General features: G+C 38.5%; 1 protein-coding gene across 1 annotated transcript; it reads left to right on the top strand.

The window, feature by feature from the left end:
• The first annotated feature begins 3,400 nt into the window (after positions 1-3,400).
• LOC102692794 (P2Y purinoceptor 3) lies at positions 3,401-19,364 on the top strand. Its single transcript, XM_069190078.1, has 2 exons — positions 3,401-3,723; positions 15,338-19,364. Exon 2 carries the CDS (start codon positions 15,396-15,398, stop codon positions 16,365-16,367), a length of 972 nt encoding a protein of 323 aa, XP_069046179.1. The 5' UTR covers positions 3,401-3,723; positions 15,338-15,395; the 3' UTR covers positions 16,368-19,364.
• Positions 19,365-20,523: the final 1,159 nt, after the last annotated feature.

Below are 20,523 nucleotides of genomic sequence, written 5' to 3'. Positions count from 1 at the left end.
ACCAAGTGAGACCAAGTGTTCGACTGTTGGTTTCCATATATCAATTGCTGAAAGGCAAGACAGACAGAAAAATAAAGCACGTTGACACCACTTTGCAAAGGTTTCCAGATTCCCACAAATAAAAAAAACAGAGCCATTGTGACCTTCTGGACTGAATCCATCCCTGTAAAACTGCCTGTTCAGAAAAAAATTGATTTACTCTAATCTCGGCGATGCCACATTGTAATAAAAAATAGAAGTCCACAAATTCTAACTGCTCTCAAAACCATTGCTTCAAATCATTACCCACAAAGCCCAATGAACAGGCAGTGAAAGTAAAAAAATGATTTGACAGTGGATATCACTGAAGTAGACCAAAGTCAAAAACCTACAGTACTTCTCGGCTTTATCTTCTGAATCCCAAACAGCTACAATTAAAATTGTTTTGTGTATCTGTGTCTCAGAGAGTTATATCTCCGAGAGCAAAACAATTGTTTGCTCTTTTAATTTTTGGGCAACAAACAACAGGCACTGAAGAGACGTTGGTGGTGTTTTTATTTTTCTAATGCGGATGCAAAACAAAAACCCAGATCTTTTCTTCAAGATCCAACAGTTACAGATTTACAGACCAATGTGATTACAGTGCAGAGATACTACTATAGTTTAAAATCAGATATTCTTGTCCACTCCTAAAATTAGGGAATTAACATCTTAAAAAAAACACAGAATAAGTGCAAAAGCCAATATAACTATCTCTAAAAATGTATTTAAGCACACAATCTATTGGAGCTTTAGATCCATTAGTGAATGACAGCCTGTGGATAAGATAATATTTGGGAGGTCGGATTGTGCGCTTTCTGATTATGAAATCATAGCAACAGTATAGTATATTGATTTGATAGATCACTGCTTTTAATTTACCAGAATGACAATACAGTGCCTCAAAGACCAACATTATGGAATAAATACACCTAAAATGAGCTCCAGAGTGTTATGATGAGTTAAGTAGTCCTACATTATAGTGCACTATTGTGAAATTCAATAACTTAATTTATAACAAACCTGGAACAATTGCTTACTTCACTCAGCCATGAAACCTCTGTCACTGATTCAGTGCTAATGGCCGATTCGGTACCCTTAATAGGCTGTTTCTTATCACTTACACTAAATTTTCCTTTTACAAGGGAAATACTTAGGTCAAAGCGCAAGTAAGATATTATCATAACACAAACTATGAGAAAAAATATATTAAAAGTTTTTTATTGCTTTTTGCATCCTCCACTAGGCATTCAAGTTATTTAATATGCACCTCGTGCGTAAAATTACCAGAGAGATGCATAACAGGGTAAATGAGAACTGACATGTGTTGGAATAGATTCCTTAGAATCAGTCTCTCATGTTGGTATTTAGGTGCCATTCCTGCCGGCTTGTGTTGTCTGAACAGGGCTGAAACACGCTATTTGAAGACTGAACCACGTGTGTGTATTACCGAACTGGAAAATTAGGGTACAGTACGTGTATCTACGCCCACATCGCTGCAAAAAAATAATATGTGCAGAATTGTTTGTCATATAACCTTAGATTTTTACCTTCCTTCGAGAAGTGAAACTGAAATGATTCGCTTAAGTTTCTTTATCATAATTGCAGCTCTATGGGGGAAATGTGGTTCTTCTTTTACATGAGGAGGACTTTCATTTCCTTTATTAATTGGGGCATATGGGGAGGCTAAAGTGTACATCTGGAATGGCCCTATCGTTTAAATAATTACGAAACAGGAATGAGTCTGTACAGAGTAGGAATAAGTCTTTAGGTACTGTATGCTATATTGATCTTTATTTCATTTAATTGTGTTATAAAATTCTGATCAATTCCTGGATTGATTTCAGACTTGCATAATTTTGAAGGGATATTTATCATTTAATCATACAACGATAAAATATTATGTTACTAAAAATGGTCGATTTTACACAGAGTACAAATTGTTTATTTTTAACATTTGGGCATATTGTATCTCTTTTGCAGTCTACAGATTTTCGTGTGGGATATTAAACTGATTCTTAAATTGCAGTGTTACTGCTAGTGACATTATCATAATCTGTGCTGTGTAATGTCCCTGCTCTCTGCTTTCTGCTGTGAGTTTCATATCAAAACGGGGAACTTCATGTGTTTGTCAGTAGGGCCCTCACAAACATATTAATGAATTAATCTGAGATAACAGTGATCTTCCTGTAATTAAAACTTTCATACAAACAGAATCACTGCGTTGTCATCAGTACAATCAGTAGGCATTCACACTGAAAAAAGCTCCTAATGTTATCAAAGGCAATTATCTTGTTACTTATGAGTCAATAGGTTCCTAATCTATGTAAAGAAAACCTGGGTTGCTCACTAACTAGTGTCATCATCTTGGTGATATGCCTAAAACATAAGATCAAAGCAAATTCAAAGCAACAAATTATGGGAACTCTGTGTCAAGGACATAGTAGGAGATCATCTGGTCTATCTAGCTCGCTGACTAGTCTGAAGATCTCTTCCAGTTTCTTGAAAACTGCTAGGGTATCAGCTATGATGAGAAAGAAAACTGTCTATCTGTTTGCTTTCTTCACACTGAAAACCTTGATATGGATTCTGAAGTCTGAAGACCAGATTCTCAAGTCAGTTCCAGCTCTATTTCTTAAATGTGCTGTATAAAGTGCTGTTTATTATTTTTGCTTATTTCTAGATATTCTAGATTCTAGATTTGATGAAAAACCTTTCAACAGTCCGTATCAAATGTTAATAGAGTACCTTAATATTCTTTGAAAACTCGCTTGAATCTTTTAAATTGACAGAAAAAATAAACTCTAGAACAAAATATTTTTTTCACATGTACAATAGCTGTTTCCTACTTTTCCTAAAGCCACTTTTTTAATTGATTAAAAAACTTTTTTGATTTTTTAAATCAAGTCCTTATCAGCTGTCTTGGTGTCACTAGAAGAATATTTCTTATCTAATGAGTAGTACACTAAACCCTATTCTACATGAACCCATTTCTTCACATTGATTTGGATAATACCCCCTCCACATACAGTACACCCAAACACCCGACAAAAAAAAGCTTTTTTAATGGTTCAGTGACATTAAAAGGGTTTTATTAAATTAAGTCATTCGCTTATTGATATTAAACGGCTATGGCACTTGACCAAGGATTAAGAATTATATATGAAAGATACAGTATGTACTATACAGGCTCACCTCAACACAATACTTCATTGGATGAGGGCCAGCACCGTGGAACCGTGTATCCCCTAACGGTAAACGTGGTACAGGACTCGGAAAACTGTTTATGATTTATATATGAAGACGATTTCCATCAATACAGTCTTCCTTTGGTCTGTTAGTAAATTAGTATGCAGCGGCAGTAACCGCAAGCGACGTGACAACTACTGTACCTTCTGAAGTCTTGAGCAAGCAGTCAGCGGGCGCAGACGGCTGCTTTCTTCGCTGCGCAAATGTTAGACAAGAAAGGGGAAGATTTATGATGTGTGGGAGCCGAACAGCAGTTCACTGAAATCAATCCACGAAAAGAAAACGCATGGAAATTGCAAATTGCTACTAGGCGCAGCTAGATGTTTGTTTTTCCTTCGGGATAAAAACATGATGTAGCACTTTTATCGTGCCCTAACTTTAGTGCATACAAACAATCTGGATCTTTTCAATAGTACGGTGGAAAAGGATGAAAATTATATTTTTTCGAGGTTTGAGGTAAGTACAATTAATTTATTTAAGGAATTGGCGCTAATTAATTAAAATATGATGTACATTATTTTCTGCTAGAAGAGTAAAACAGCAGATTTCTTTTGTTAAAGAAATCGCTTTTAAATACCGACAGATACACTGTAAAAAGGCAGATTAACCCTTGCTATTCTAAGAAAGGGCGAAGGTCGCATATGTATCGTTCACGCTGCTAATAGTACAATTTCAAGCTCAGGTGAAGGTGAAAGTAATTCCCAAGGGAAAAGTAGGGTCAGGACGTATTTAGAAGACAGCTACTGTACTTCAAAGTTCTTCTTTGCGGTGCTTGTTATCTATAAACTGTATACTTCAGACCTGTACTTTCTGTATAGGTCTTCCTCATCTGAGCTCAACAAACCGCTGCATTTAGGTATAAAATCGACTGTGCGGGCTTTTGTGATAAAATCAAAATATAAAAAAAACTTAGAAAACGAAATTAAACTTTTGTTTTTTTTTATAAAAGGGAAAAAATAGTGCTTTATAGGTTAGCTTTCTCGCTAAGACAGACAAAATGCGCCGACAGTTTCATATCTTGTGTCATTCAAAAAAGATCCACAGGAAATTCGAATTTCAAATACCTGTTCAGTGCTGTTCTAAAGCTTCCTGATAAACTATAATGCATTGCTATCTATTCATTCGTAGTTTGCGCTCCATTTTTAACAATAGTATTTTCTACCATATTATTTTTTTTTTAATTTTTCCTTTAAGCACAGCCAATACTCCTGAAAATACATTCCCATATCAGGCATTTCAAAAGCATGGAGCGATCCAGGAGTTGTCTTGATCATCAATGTCTTGAGCTATTACTCAGTATACAACCATACACCGAGATTTGAGAACACTCTTGGAATAGTTTTTTTTTTAGAGCAGACTCTTGCAGACTATCCTTGAACAGCCCACACCCACGTGAATTCAGTAAGCAAGCATATTTGTTTTAGCAGTTCCTAACAGTAAACCAGGTGCTGTTTTAAGAATTTGTTTTTCATCACGTTATTTGCTCAAATGCTGTTGTGACATAGGGATTATCACATTCAGTATCTCTTGAAATTTCATCTTGGTGCAGAGTCCATTCCTGTCTCGGCTCGTTATGTCTGTCCCTCTGACAAAGAATCAACAATATTCCTACCACAGCATGCATGGCCTTGCCTTGTTTTTATATGTTCCAGTATTTTTAAACGCTGCAATCCAAGGGTCTCTTACGTTTGATATCCTAATTGCACTCTTGTGTTACTTATGTTAGAACTCAGTTACTGACATAAAGGATTACATTTCAAATCAAGTAAAAGGTGGGGGACAAATTCTTTTTAAAAGGTAGTATGTTATTTGCTATGGTACCTGCACACAGCACAGTAAACAGGTCACTGTAACCTTAATACAATTCCTATTAACTGTTTTATGTCCTTAAACTAACTTCTATCAACCAGTTAAAATCTCTCTGTGATTTTATCCTATATGATTTAAGTAGGTCTCGTTGTTCAATGTAATTCAGGTTTATAAATAACTGGTAAACACATTGGAACCCAAAGAGTGCGAGAGCGAGCAATCGCATCTCTGGCAGCAGAGAACAGCGATGAAAACGAGATCGCTGAAGAATGTCACAGCCCATCTGAATGGGGCTCCCAGGGAAACAGAGCTCAGCGTGGAGAGCCTTCCAAATTGGACCCCTAATGTCTCTGCTCTATTTGGAACTTCGCCTTTCAAACCCTAGTTTTGTGGCATACAGAACACCGATCGTTTATTTTCAGCAAGACTAGCCCCAAAGACGGTGTTGGGAAATAGGAGACAAACCCCCTTACGTCTAAAAGTAGTGAATTATCACAGCAAATGCAAAGAGCTGAATTAGTAGAACCTCTGTGCACAGCCTTCATAAGAACTTAACAAAGGTTACAAACAAGAGGCCATTGGGCTTATTTTGGTTGCTAGCCAGGGTATCTGCATTTTTACATGTGGGTTAGCTTTTATGAGATACCCACAACCCATTTATTTAGAAAAGTGCTCTCAGATTTAAATATTTAAATACTCTTGCCTTTTGACTTGTATTCTCTGCTTTTTGGTTCATTGTTGATTACGAAGACGTCCATTATCTTGACATTGTTTGAGGATTTTAGAAGATGTGCATTATTTATTGCCACATTTTTGACACAAATTGATTCTACATTTTCAATTATATATCTTAACATGATGTACTGTATGATTCTTTTCTTTTACATAGAGTAGGAAAATAAGATCACACAATAGATACCAAGGTCTGTGCTTCTGTAGACTCAGGAATTTGCATCACTAATCTTGTAGTTTATGTTTGTGTTCATGCAAATTGAAAGTCATCTGCCAGGTTTTTGTCCAGTCTTAAATTTATTCAAGGCAGCATCAGTCGAACAGCGGACAGGGCTGTAAATCAATGACTTGATTTCTTTTCATTGGTTCTGTAGGCCAGGACAGATGTTAAACATTTAAGTCAAAATATCTAAGAAATGTAGACGCTGGTAATATTTGAAGCCTGTTTTTTAATTACATTATTTAACCCTACAGAAACCCTAGTGGGCTGTTCCCAAGTCTTCAAAGTTAAGCATTCTCTATTACATTATTAGGAATTATTATGTAAAAGAATTAAGAATGGGAACATGACACAGGATATTCATTTATATAGTTAATATGATTAAAAAGCATACAATCCAAAGTAGTAATTTATGTAAATGTGCCAAATAAATACCCACTAATCTGTCCGGGCTTTTAAATTCTAATCCATTTGTTGTCTGCTGACTAAACTGCACTATAGATTGAATCATGATAAAGTCTTTGTGTCAAGATTCCATCACAAAGAACCAACCTCAGTTATGCTTAAAACATATTCCTTCAGGCAGTACCACGCTGTTGAAGATACTTCACTTGTCTAAGAATAACTGTATTGTTTACATGATAAATAAGGTCAACAGATAGGATTAGAATATAACATCATGAATATTCTGTCATATATAATATATAATTTAATATCATGCATATGCTGAGAAATGAATAATAGGATTTAAGGCAATGTATACCACAAGACTGGTGTATGGGTGTATTTCCAATCTTTAAAAGTTTCCCCAAATCCGTGAAGATTACCATCCTATCACAGATGTCAGAAGGGACGAACTGTGGAATGGCAGGAGGGTGAAAAAGACCCTATGCGTAGTGGCGAGATAGGGGTTAGCCCAGGCTCAGCTGTTCAGGAAATGCCGTATAGAAACCTATGCCCTCAGGTAGCAGATGTGGGGCGACCTGGTGCTAGACGGGTTTCAGGACATCCGAACCTCAATGCTGAGCGAGGAGCAGAGCAGAAGCAGGAAATAAATAGGCTACGCAACAAGACACCCCAGAAAGACAAGAATAATCACAGGGAACTAGGAACAGGAGAGAAGTAGAGCGCCCTCTAGGTGTACTGGGCGTGACAGTACCCCCCCCTTAAAGGGCAGCTCCTGACGACCAAAAAAAGAGCTGCACAGCACTGGGGGGAGGAAAAACCTCATTTAACTGAAAGGAAACCTCCGGGAGTCCATGGCTGAGAGCTACCCCCTCTTCCGGGGTAAAAAACCTTTATTGAGTAGAGGAAGGCGGAGGGGGGGGGGGGGTGGGGGTGGTCTGGATTGGGCTCAGGAGGAGCAAGACAAAACAAACCCAGACCGAACAAGCAATAAGTCACGAACAAAGAAAATAAACCCTGACAGAACAGGGGAACAAATAACACATAAGGGCATGGAAGCCAGACCAGGGGGCGTGGGAGCCCGGGACAGAGACGGAGACAGCAGCAGCGAGCGTGGGAGCCCGGGACAGAGACAGAGACAGCGGCAGTGGGAACTGGAGCCCGGGACAGAGACAGCAGCACGGGGTGTGGGAGCCCAGGACAGAGACAGAGACAGCGGCAGGGGACATGGGAGCCTGAGACAGAGACAGAGACAGCAGCAGTGGGCATGGGAGCCCGGGACAGAGACAGAGACAGCGGCATGGGGCGTGGGAGCCCGGGACAGAGACAGAGACAGCGGCAGGGGACATGGGAGCCTGGGACAGAGACAAAGACAGCAGCAGTGGGCATGGGAGCCCGGGACAGAGACAGAGACAGCAGCAGGGGCCGTGGGAGCCCGAGACAAAACATGCAACAAATATAAACCCTGACAGAACAGGGGAACAAACAACACGTAAAAGAAATAACCCACAACAGAGAGGGAGGGCAGGGGGCATGGAAGCTCAGAACCAGGAGTAAAGAAAAAAAAACACTCAAAAACCAGGAAACAAAAATAAAAAAAATGCTCGCAGGGTCTAGAGTAAGTTTTCAGTCACAGATGTCAGAAGGGACGAACCGTGGAATGGCAGGAGAATGGCAGGAGAGTGAAAAAGACCCTATGCGTAGTGGCAGGAGTTGGCCCGGGCTCAGCTGTTCAGGAAATGCCGTATAGAAACCTATGCCCTCAGGTAGCGGACGTGGGGCGACCTGGTGCTAGGCGGGTTTCAGGACATCCGAACCTCAATGCTGAGCGAGGAGCAGAACAGAAGCAGGAAGTCAATAGGTTACACAACAAGACACACCAGAAAGACAAGAGTAATCACAGGGAACTAGGAACAGGGGAGATGTAGAGTGCCCTCTAGGTGTACTGGGCGTGACACATCCAGTCAGTTTTTGCAAAAAAGCTTCTGTAACACTTCCAAAAATGGAAACCCGAGTGCACATTCTTTTTTTCCCATTAACAATTTAACAAGCAAAAATGTTTAGACAGGAAAGATTTTAAGATTTTCAGGAGGAAAAGGCATTTTTCATAATACGTTTTGGGATATGCTAAATCTCAAAGCAATCCGACTTCAAGCAATCTGAATGATTTTGAAGATGTTATGAGGGCCTTGTCAATCTCAACTCTGCCGTCTCTATAAAGGGCGTCTTCTCTGAAGCTACATTACTAAGGTGAAGCGGATTAACAACTGAGAGCTGGAGGCAAAGAACAAGCCATCAGTTTAAAAAAGCAGAATTCTTTTCCTTGTCTGATCACACTGCATTAGCTCTAAATTAGCTCTAAATTCCACATTCTAGAAATTAGAAGAAAAATAAACTTTGCTGAAACGTGGCAATGATATTGGGCAAAACTTCAAAAGCAATCAAAAGCAGCAGATCTGCATAGCGTAGGATCTGAAGTGGCAAATATAGGGAGAGTCCAATCTCCATCCCCATCTTGGACGAAACTCTTCATTCACATGTACTTGAAATGTGACGAACACTAAGGAAGGACAACGATTTCTGTTCATGCTGAAAGACCCGTCTGTGACTGGCTTTTAATACAGCTATCTAACAAGTAAGACAACCATGTTTTTGTTACACATTCCGTTGGCTTAGTAGTGACTTATCATGCCTGTTTCTGTTAGTAATCCAGAGGGAACTGAACCTCGTTTAGGACTCTGGAAGTGTGGACGTTAGGGCTCAGGATCAGTATCTTGGCTGTATCTCCCACTGACTCTTTGAAGGAAGCAGAGGTTCTGGGTCTTGGCAAATGTCTTCATCGCCTGCCTGCTTCTGAAGTGACAAGCAGGCTGGTTGTCGTGTCAGCACACACATCAATCAGGCCCTGTACTCACAAAAATAGGGGGCGAGGGGCACACACAAATCAGAACAGCCCTTGGCTCTCAGGCAGCGTTACCAAAACAGGCTGCAAATTATGTGGGATATAATTTTTACATTTGCTTCATTTTATTGTTGAAATAAATCCGAAACATTCAAGAAAGTTCAAACCTCCCTTGTTGTGCGGTTTCTATGCCTGTGTCCTTGTAGACAGCAATTTATGAGGTCATCATCTTCGGGAAACACATTTTTGAGGCATGGATCAATTACAAATAGAATTAAAAGGGGAAATATATAATAACTTATATGACAGCTCTTTGTTTGACTCCATGCTGTCAACTTTAATTAAGAGAAAGAATAAAGCCCAGTGAACTGCTGGGGCTTCTAAAGATCCCACTGGAAGATTTTCCTTCACACAGATTAGACATCAAAGCACACAAGTTACCACAAAGTTCTAAAATGTAAGGTACTACAACCATCATTATTCTAATCTTTCTTCACATTCAGAAACTTTGAAGGCAAAATAAGTTCATGGAGGACAAACAATTACCCCCTCACTTACCAGTTTAAATTACTTAATAAAATAATGTGACGGATAAAACATGTTTTTTTAATTTGTTGAACATGTCACTAATGCTTCTCGTGTTTGACAAGTCAACTGGATAATTAACATTTTTGCTGAACAATTTGATTACAAAGTGGTCCACCTCAAAGTCCGTGGAGTTTTGCAAAACGGCCATTTAGTGAATCAGGAGTACTCAATGAACTGTGTAAGGCACACAGAAATAAGTCTGCTGAGTGGTGTAGAGTTATTATTATTGCTTTTCATCTTATACTGTATGTGGTCTACTTATACATCTCTCTTTTAAAACAGCTGAAATCCCAGCAAATAGGAAGGCTGCCCTTATTCTGCCTTCTTTTTATTAGTTATGGTGATAAATCAGACCCTAACTTTATACACATACTGTACACCCAGTATATCCATTTTGCCTTGGGTTTTGAAAATCAAGGAAGAAAATTCTGGCTGAAATTGTATCCAGTCTGGTTCTCATTTTGTGCAGCCTTTAATGTTCTCTGTGATACCATACCAGCACTCAGTACGAATCAGACTTGATTTATCTGAGCTGATTTACCTAATCCTTTTGAGTCTGTGTATCAGTCCCGATAAGGTTGCATAATACTGGTCTTCATATAAACTTCTTTGCATTGTTTCAGAATTACTAAGAAAACTGTCTGCTGTGTGTAAAATTAGATTTGTATCCCAACCTCTTCCAGTTATAAAGGGGGGCCAACAAAGTTCTATATTGGGTCTGACTTTTGTCTCCAGCAAAAATATTGCAGAAGTGTTAGGTAAATCTCATATCCTCATTTATGCAGACAATATTATTTTATACTTAAAAGGACCCACTTTATCATCTATAATGATAGATTTGCAACTTAGGTTCAATATAAAGTAGTTTAGTAGGCTTTCTGTGAGCTGAGTCTTCTGAGAAATTCTTCTGTTAAATTCAATAGGGGGAAAATTGTGTAGTTGCTACATCCATAATGATCACAAAACCACTGATTTTAAGGTGAAACAAAGATAGAGCAAGTCGCTGTTTATAAATGTAAGGGTAGTACTTTAACTTTCAAAACTCATGTTAATGAAAAACAAGCTGAGTTCAAGTCTGTACTTGGTTTCCCAGCAATTGCACAAAATCCAGACTATACAGTGGTTGTAGTTCTGTGGTTGAGCTAATTATCTTGAGACATAAGGCAATGAATTTCATGTCTTAAAGTTGTTAGCGTTGTCTTCTCTAACCCGCCCAAGAAATAAAAGCAGGGTGACCATGACTGCAGGATTTAGAACATTTCTTGAAACAAAAAAAAATATAAGGCTAATCCATAAGGGTCATTTAAAATGGGATACAAAGTTGGAAAACTAGTAATAACTTTGTCACACCTGATTCACACGTCTCTACCTGATCTGCTGTGTTCAGTAGCTGCTGGTGCACAATCACTGTTGTGCATCACCAGGGTGAGGCTGCATTTCAAGGCTGCCTCTAATAAGTAAGTGTAGAACATTCTGTGGTTCGTTGGGATGAAAAGTGCTACTACTGTGTATAAATTATATTAATTATTATGAAATGTGATCATTATTGTCTCTTTAGACATACAGAGATCTATTCGTAATAAATTATGCGAAATGAACAAAACACATTTTAAGCAGGGGCTGTCAGTTGTGAGCCTTTTCCAATCATCGAAAACTAGCAAAAGCTTCTTTTTTTTTCTTCCACAGGTGGTGGTTTTTAAAGCACCTGCTTTGTGCAAGAGCTTCAATTCAAAAGAAAGAATTCAGCTGCATCCTTTATATTTTTTTTCACTTCTTTGTTTTCTGCTGTTTGCAGAAATCTGTTTCCTGGCCGTGGATGCTGTGTTGCAGGTTTCCTTATGAGTGAAGAAAGGCAGTTTTCTTGGTGCTGTCTGCACCACATCAGGATGTTATCAAAATCAGACTGTATGAACACCCTCAATATAGTATACTGTACTTGTAGTATGCTTCACCTTTAGCTAATACTTCACCATTTGTAAAATAAAACATTCTACACTAATTAATGTCTTTGGTTAAATATTTATTTTATACCACTTCCAAAAGAAATGTAATAGTTAATTAATTAACAGAGTTAATTAGCACTTTCAGAGCTCATGTTTTTCCTTACCCTTACTGTCCAATTTCTCCTTTTAGTATATTGTTTTGCACAGTAAGAACTTATTCTTCCATGGAGGAGGGAATGAAATATCCTCCAACAAGCAGAGGCTATTTACCTTGTCCAGTTTGTATTCAGCTGGTTCCTCAGGCACTGGGGACCTCTTCCATCATAATCAGCAATTCCGCAGAGGGTATAAAGCCACCATTGTTTAGTGCCTCAAAATCTTCTCAAAAGGAGTTTGGTTCACTGGAATTGTTGTTAAGAAAGGCGTTGCAGTTGTGTAGGGGTGATGGGAAATATTTGTCTCTGTAGATCACTGACCATTTCTGCTCCACTGGTGCTCCATACTGTAGTTATTCTCACAGGCTTACTCAAGTGGCAGAACAGTTGGAGCAGGTGTAAAACAAATTCTGAGATACAATGTACCTTCTTCCTTCTTATTTGGGCTCTTTAGGATTTTTTAGGCTCAGGCTTTTTTACATGTTTTTTTATACTTGTGTTTTATCGTTCTTTGAGTGCAGAACGTGACCGGCTCCCTCTTTCTTTAATAATGACTTTCAACCCCAGGAAACACTCATCTTTCCAGTCTTGCCTAGACGGATGAAAAGGCTTGTTCTGAATTCCTGAAAAACCGTTTAGTCAAAGGGATAGAGGAAAACCATTCTGAAGAGAGTAATTCTGGTTACAACTACTTAACTAAGTACTTAAATGTGTATTTTTGTCCTGTTTTTAAACTGTATGTATGAGGAACAATACTTGGGAAGACTATAACAGTGTTTACTGTAAATCCGGTAGTAAATGCAAATTAAGTTATGTCTCAGGATTTGGTCTGCAAGCAGAATGCGCCACGTAATACAGTACGTGAGCTTGAGACAGTTCAAATAGCCGCATAGGAGGATAATGAATCGCTTAGCTCAACAGGTCCTTTTCTGCCCTACTCAAACAAGCTTCCCGAGGCAGTGAAAGAAAACTCACAGGCTGATGAAGCTGGGGAAAGCACTTGTATCCAGGAAACTGTTTGCCGCCATCTGCTCGTTTACCCTTCACAATGCTGAAAATTCCTCTCCGTACTCATTTCTGGGTACGATGTGTTAAATTTGTTTAGATGTCAGCTCGGTGCGTTTACAGCCAACATGTTTTTGCCAGGGTGGTTTCAGCTATTACTGGTGTTTTTGTGTGGCTTTCACCATATGCTCGTATTGCAGACGTTATAAGTGGCAAAGCCGGTGCCTGCAGATGGGTTTAAAGTTACTGAACATATATTAAATTAGGGCAAAACTAATCTAGTGTGGAGGAGTTTTTTTTTACTCTGGCTCTCTTTTTTTATAAAGGGGGGGAGACCACAACAAATATGTTGTTGCTGAAATGTGGACTATTTTATCCTTGTATAAAGTACACATCATCAGGCCTTGGACACAAGTCCGGCCAAACTTGCCTGGTTAATGTAAATTAAACATTTCTTATCGAAGGGGAGTTAAAATAAACACCAACACTTAAAATTAAGGGGCACTGACGGCTGTATTTTTTCATTTCATATGCGGTTTCTCGTTGGTTAAAAGAAACCGTTATAGAGAACCATACAAACCCGACAAAGGTAGGTGGTTTGATATGGCGTGGTGTGAAGTTTGTGTAGTATAATGAAAGCATAAATTATTTTGTAAACATTAAGAACGATTTTTCTGAAGCACCGTAGTTTTGACTTTCTCTTTTTGTCAAGTCTTCTACGGGAAGTTTAATGCAATTGTGTTTCATTTACGAACATAAGTTAAAAGGCGCGCTCACTGCGCCCTCTGGTGACAAAGGGTTTTTTAAAGACAATCAGATTTTTAAACTGAATTACATTTCAATTCTCTCAATTTATCTTTAGAAGCTGCAACGACAGGACTGAACCCAGAGTTCAGAATAGTCTGTTAATTTGCTATAAGTACTTGGGAAATGTGAGACAAAAGCACATTGAAGCAACTTTCCCGTCTCTGCTGGACTGGGTCCTCAGGTTTAGAAGACAAAATATTAATCCTTCATCCTGAATAAGTCACAAATGTCATGTATTTATTTATTTCCATATTTTTTTTGTGTAGCATTGTCATTTTTATGTTCTGTAGTTAATCGGTATGCTCGTAAATCGAGAAAAAACAGTTAAAAGAGCACTTCATTTTCCTGTGGCTTTTTAAAATGAAGACCAAATAAAATTTGGGAAAATGTCTGGATAAATAATAGTAGTCATTCTAGGCTTCAGCCATATTTCTGTGATGGAGCTCCTTACTTACAGTATCTCCATTTGCCCTTTCAGAATTCCTTAAGAAAAAAATTTGAAGATCATGGATTTAAAATGCAATGTAAATTTTCAGCTAAACATCAGTAAACATCACTTAACATGCTCAGTGAGGATAAAATGAACTGACATCCTCAAACAACTACTTTTAAAGTGACACTTAAATGAAATATCCCTGACCCAGTAATGTCTCTCACCTTTATTAAAAGAGTTGCTTATTATGTATTACTATCACACAAACACATAAACTGTAGCAGATAACTGTTATCCATAAAAACTTGTGATTTATACTGTAACAACTGCCAATTGTTTAAAACCAGTCTCTTATTGTTTTTAAATAGCTGTGCATTTATACTGATATAAAAATATATAGGCCTAAGTACTTACAATACATATAGTTTTTCAATTACTGTGTCATACTTTGGGTAGATAATCAGTAACACAATCCATCATATCATGTGCTGTTTTATATTAACCTTCAAGCGCCATTCCCTTTTGTCCTGTCTGTGTGAGATTGTGTTGGCTTGCTGCAATAATTATTTCCTGCTTTGAGTCCTTCGAGTCTCTGTGGGAAGCAATTGAATTCTTATATTTCCTGGCACACTGTCTGCCATTTCTTACATGTTCGTAATAAAGGCATGTGGTTATTGTACATACTCTTTATCTGTGACTTTATGACACTGAATAACTGAAGTACTGAATAACAATTTTATTCTGTTCTGTGGCCCTTCTGACCTCCTTATCATTTAATGCCTTTGTAGATAAAATCTAGTAATCAGAAGAAACTGCTAGAGTCACACCAAAATATCTCGCAGTTGGGATAATTTTTTTCAATACCCCACAATTACATTGCAGAATCCCCTTTCACAACGGAGGGTCCTACAGAAATTTCATAGCGGAGGCTTGTGGTTAATCTTTGCTGTTCAGTGTGCGTTGTGAAACGGGGGAAAAAAAAGTGTTTATACAGAAAGAAAAGGTATTCCTGTTCAGTGTTGTTAACAAGGTTGTTCTGGTGTTCTCTGATTCTTTCATTTTGGCTCACAGAATGTAACTCGGCACAGAACCTGCCCACAGTAACTCGGACGTCTGCCCAGGAAATCCTATGGAGAACGTTACAGTCTCCAGAAGCCCCTCCTGCACCTACAATGAGGACTTCAAGCGGATCCTCCTGCCTCTGGTCTACAGCGTGGTCTTCATCCTGGGGCTGCCCTTGAACTTCACGGTCATCGTTCAGATCTGGAGGTCGCGGAAAGTGCTGACCCGCTCCAGGATCTACATGCTGAACCTGGCCATTGCGGACCTCCTGTACGTCTGCTCCCTCCCCCTGCTCATTTATAACTACGCCCAGCACGACTACTGGCCCTTCGGAGAGTACACCTGCAAGTTTGTGCGCTTCCAGTTCTACAGCAACCTGCACGGCAGCATCATGTTCCTCACCTGCCTGAGTTTCCAAAGGTACTTCGGGATCTGCTACCCCCTTGCCCAGTGGCACAAAAAGGGGGGCAGGAAGTTTGCCTGGGTGGTCTGTGGAGCGGTGTGGATGATCGTCGTGGTCATCTGTGCGCCCACGTTCCACTTTGCCACTACCGGCATTCAGAGGAACAGGACGGTGTGCTACGATCTGAGCGAGCCCTCCCGGTCGGCTCAGTACTTCCCCTACGGCATGGCCCTCACCTTCATCGGTTTCGTCATTCCCTTCCTGGCCATCGTCGTCTGCTACTGTTGCATGACCAGGATCCTTTGCCAGACCAACCACATGACCGGCCTGGCGGTACGGGAGAAGAAGGACAAGGCCATCCGGATGATTGTCATCGTGGTGGTGGTGTTTGCCATCAGCTTCTTCCCCTTCCACTTGACCAAGACCATGTACCTGATTATCCGGGCCTTAACAGATGTGGCCTGCGGGATGCGGGAGCGGTACTCAATCATTTACAAGTGCACTCGCCCCTTTGCCAGTATGAACAGTGTGCTGGACCCCATTCTCTTCTACTTCACCCAGCAGAAATTCAGAGAGGGCACCAAACTGCTAATGGACAAGATCAGCACCAAACGAGACAAAACCTCAAAAAAATAAAAAGAATGTCTTTGCGAGCTCTCAGGAGCTCACAACAATAAGGTGTTATCATATGACTGGGTTTCGTATTGCCTGTCCGCATAAAATAGTCTTTACCTCATGTCGGTTTCTTTAAAAGGACAGCCAATATTCAACCTTAGTAGGTGTCTTCCTGTCTCTCAAACAGATCTCTTGCCTGTCAAATAGCTTCTTTTCACCAGTTGAAGGAACAACAATGCACAAAAATGCATGGGTCTTAGAACTGTTGACTTGAGTATATTAGGCTTGTGAAGAAAACTGTAAGTGTGTATACAGTGTATTATGAACCTAGTTTCATTATACACTCCTAAAAAATGTTTGGGTATTTGTATTGAAGAAGTGTTATTGAATTATTTAGATTACCAAAGTAAATCTCTTACTAACAAAAATATTATTATTTTTGTATAATATGATACAGACAAATAGAACTTTAACAGAAGATTGTGAATTTGCCTGTTCAGTTACTGTAACTTTCTTTATTAATACCGTTTTCTTTCTGAATAAAATGTCACAGTTTTTGTAATATTTATTTTAAAAATAAATGTGATCAGTTCCTGAAAGGCAGTTATAGTACCCAGTAAATATGAATATGTAGATTCTTCTCAAGACAATATAAAAAAAAAGTTGAAGCTATAAAGTAGATTTTTCTGACTAAGATGTGGGTGGATACCATACAGCATATGCAAATCTATCCCAGATTACTGCCTTTAAACCTGTATCATCCTAACCTACTGCACGGGAACTACACATTATTTTTCTCACAGTTTTGAGATTAAAATAGTGTTTTTATGAAAGTCTAAATCAGTTGACACTGACTGGGCCATGTCTACTGATTAAAAACAGAACTCTGTTTACAATCTGGCAGGATTTCCATGACATAATCCAAGGGAAATGCTTGGTAGAAAAAGATGACGCAAAAACAGGCAGTTCTAATTTGGTCTTGTATTCAAGTGAATGGAACATGCATTAACAAGTATCGGAGACATAAGATTCAAAGAAAGCAGCATTTTAGGTAAGCAATGGAACTCATTTTAAAATCAGATTTGAAAAGTGTCTCCCTGTTCTTTGATTTTCCATATAAGAACAAAACCACTGACAATTTACTACCACTAAATCAGTGGTTCTCAGTCCTGGTCTTGAGAAACCCCTGTGCTTTCTAGTTTGTACACCTATGGAGTGATCTGGCGTAGCCCCTGTGTCTTCTAGTGTTTGTTTCTGGTATTATTCACTGGTCAATTTATTTCATTTTTGTCATATTTCTTTTTCTCTTAAAACGCTGAATGGGATTTGTAATGGGTATAATGAGTGCTAATGAGCGAGAATCGGGACTGTCTTCATTCAGATGTGCTACATGAAATATATCTATTGGGACTTGAGAGTGCTGCCTTGTGGCACTGGGCCCTGGGTTCAGTTCCTGGGGTGCTACAGTACATGTATCTGCATGGAGTTTGTATGTCCTCCCCATACAACCAACATTCTGGTTTCCTACACAAATGTGTAGGTACTGTACTGTACATTGATCTCTCATAGCAGTTTACGTCTCAGTCAGTTGGCCTTGGTTGAACCTTTAATTTTATCTTTAACTGTGTTTCTTGTGTGTAGTAACAGAACAGACTTTTAAAGTAATAGCATACTAAAAGGCAAAATGGCTTAAAAATGAGCTTTACATGATAAATAATAATGAGAGGTCTGGTATGTGGTATACCTGCTGATTTGTGCCGTGTGTATTGCTGCCTCATTGCATTGACAAATTAAGTATGTTACCAACTGTAATTTCCCGAATGATACAATATAGAACATTAGATAAACAGAACACACTGCCGTATTTTGACATACTTTGTGTTCTTTGTTAGTATATTGTTGGCATATGCTTAGAATCACTACAGTATATAAATGAATGACAGAGGCAGCTTAACCAAAATTGAAAACAATATATTGCATGTGAAAGGCTTGATACACAGTGTTTATCTGGCCAAAGTTGATTAATTCAGACATCTATTGCAGTGTTTCAAATATGAGCTTAGCTTAATTCCACTGGGCAGTGGGCAAACACTCAGGTTAATATATCATTTTTCAGATACGCTCACATTACACTCTATTTTGCTTCTCATTATAAACTTCAGCTGCATCCCGCAGAAATGCATTGACTGAATCTCCGTATAAATGTGAATTTCCTGGTCACTTGTCACACAAGTGATCCTACTGGACTTCCCACTTTTTCACAGTGTCTTATAGACAGTTATCATTAAATTTGAAAGAGCACCACCGATTAAATTTAACAATAATTAACAGAAATGAAGAGAAATTAGTAAATAAGCTTGTGAAAATCTTAACAATACATTTGGATGTAAGGATTATTCACGGCCCTTGGACACAATTTGATGAGCTGTGCAGGAGGGTCAAACAGGAAGTAAGATGGGGTATACAGTATAAGATGACACTCGCCTTCTCTCCTCGTTAAATCCGTGGCACTATTTTGTGTGCGGTTTTCTGTTGTTTTTTTCTTTTTTTGGGCCAGTGTATTGCTTTGTTATTAAGAGGGGAACCATATTCTTTCTCTTTTCAACTCACTTGAGACTGTGATGCACTCCGTTGAATGAAGTACACTTGTTCTCAATCGTCGTCTGGAATTACTGTATGATGTTATAACAATGTAGCAGCTAAGCCAAATGTAATTGTGAAAAATGGCTGTGTTACTGTACCAGTATTACTGTGAGCAGAAGTTCGTTTCTAACATACGTTGCTGAAGTCGATATGTATTGAAATATTTTTTTATTTCCATTCAAATGTGAGACAAGGTTACGTTAACATACTGTAGGTTAATGTAACATATATGTGCATATATTTATTGTGGGAAAAAATATGGTGTTTTATTTTACCAGGTACTAATGTTTAATTTTACATCTTTCTCATGTCCAATTTGGTATTTGTTAATTTTTGTAAACTTAAATGAGATGTAATAAACTCACTTGCCTTTAACTGACTGCAGTACTGTTTTAGACTCCCATCGGAGCTCAAAAAGGTGCTAGACTGACGATCGCGATTGATGGGGTTGATCGAATTGCATCAGAATCTTTTAAAACAAACTAATGCACTAGACAAACAACATTTTTTTAAATGAGATCCTTCATTAAAAAATGTTCGTAATACCAAAGTTTGTCTGAACATTTTGCTTTTCAATTGTTTGCCGTAACTGAAAAAATCTTAGGACTACTTATTCTGTCCGTGTGATCACCCGCCTTCTCCCTACAGTCACACACGTTTTTATTACTTCTGTATACTTCTGTATAAGTATACAACTGAAAATATTATTACTTATTATTTACAAATATAAAATAATTATAAATAACATCTTGTAAACAGTAAAAACACTCCTCACGTTACAATGTTATAATTCATGCAATCTCAGGCAAATTTATAATAATGTGTTTCTTAGTTTAGTGTTCATATTTACAAATTAAGAGCATGTTGTCTGTACTGTTATCAAAATGTTGAGAAACAGAGTTACAGGTCGAAACATTAGAGGCGTCCATGGTATGATATGAACATTTTATCACTTCTGACTGTCAAGGTTGATGATTTGGAAGAATACGTTTAATAGGTTAAGGAATAAAACTTAACCAATAAAGCATTTTTAACCGCGGTGTTCGCAAATTCGGTACGTCATGTTTAACAGGACCGAAAATCCTGTAACGCTTTAAAAAAAAAAAACCTACCCTCCACAGTTCTGTAATGTCCAACCTGCCCATAAGACTACAGCTCGTTTCCCAGAGCTACTGAATATATATAACCTTCCAGATGTTTTTCCTCGCCTGAATTAGTTATTATCTGAAAAGATATCCGCAAGCGTCACTTCTGCAGTGTTCCGCGAGAGGTCGACAGGAGCAAGCGTTCTGCCCCGGAACAATGCTGAGAACAAAGGATCGCATTAAAAGTAGGCTTCTGAAATCTAGCGACAATAGAATGATTGTTTGCAAAACTCACATAAGTCCAAAACCATTAACCCTCGAAAGAGTTAAAAAGCCCTGCGCTTTTCTACGTATCTAAATAATGATGATGTTTGTTGTCGTTCCTATTTATTTTTTTCTCCGGGAATAGTTCAAAAGTTCCTCTTCGCACTTTTGTATAAATCCGAAAT

The sequence above is a fragment of the Lepisosteus oculatus genome, chromosome 5 (genome assembly GCF_040954835.1).
Source record: "Lepisosteus oculatus isolate fLepOcu1 chromosome 5, fLepOcu1.hap2, whole genome shotgun sequence".
Lineage (NCBI taxonomy): Eukaryota > Metazoa > Chordata > Actinopteri > Semionotiformes > Lepisosteidae > Lepisosteus > Lepisosteus oculatus.
The sequence above is the reverse complement of the archived record's forward strand: the minus strand, read 5'-3'. Positions and strand labels throughout refer to the sequence as shown.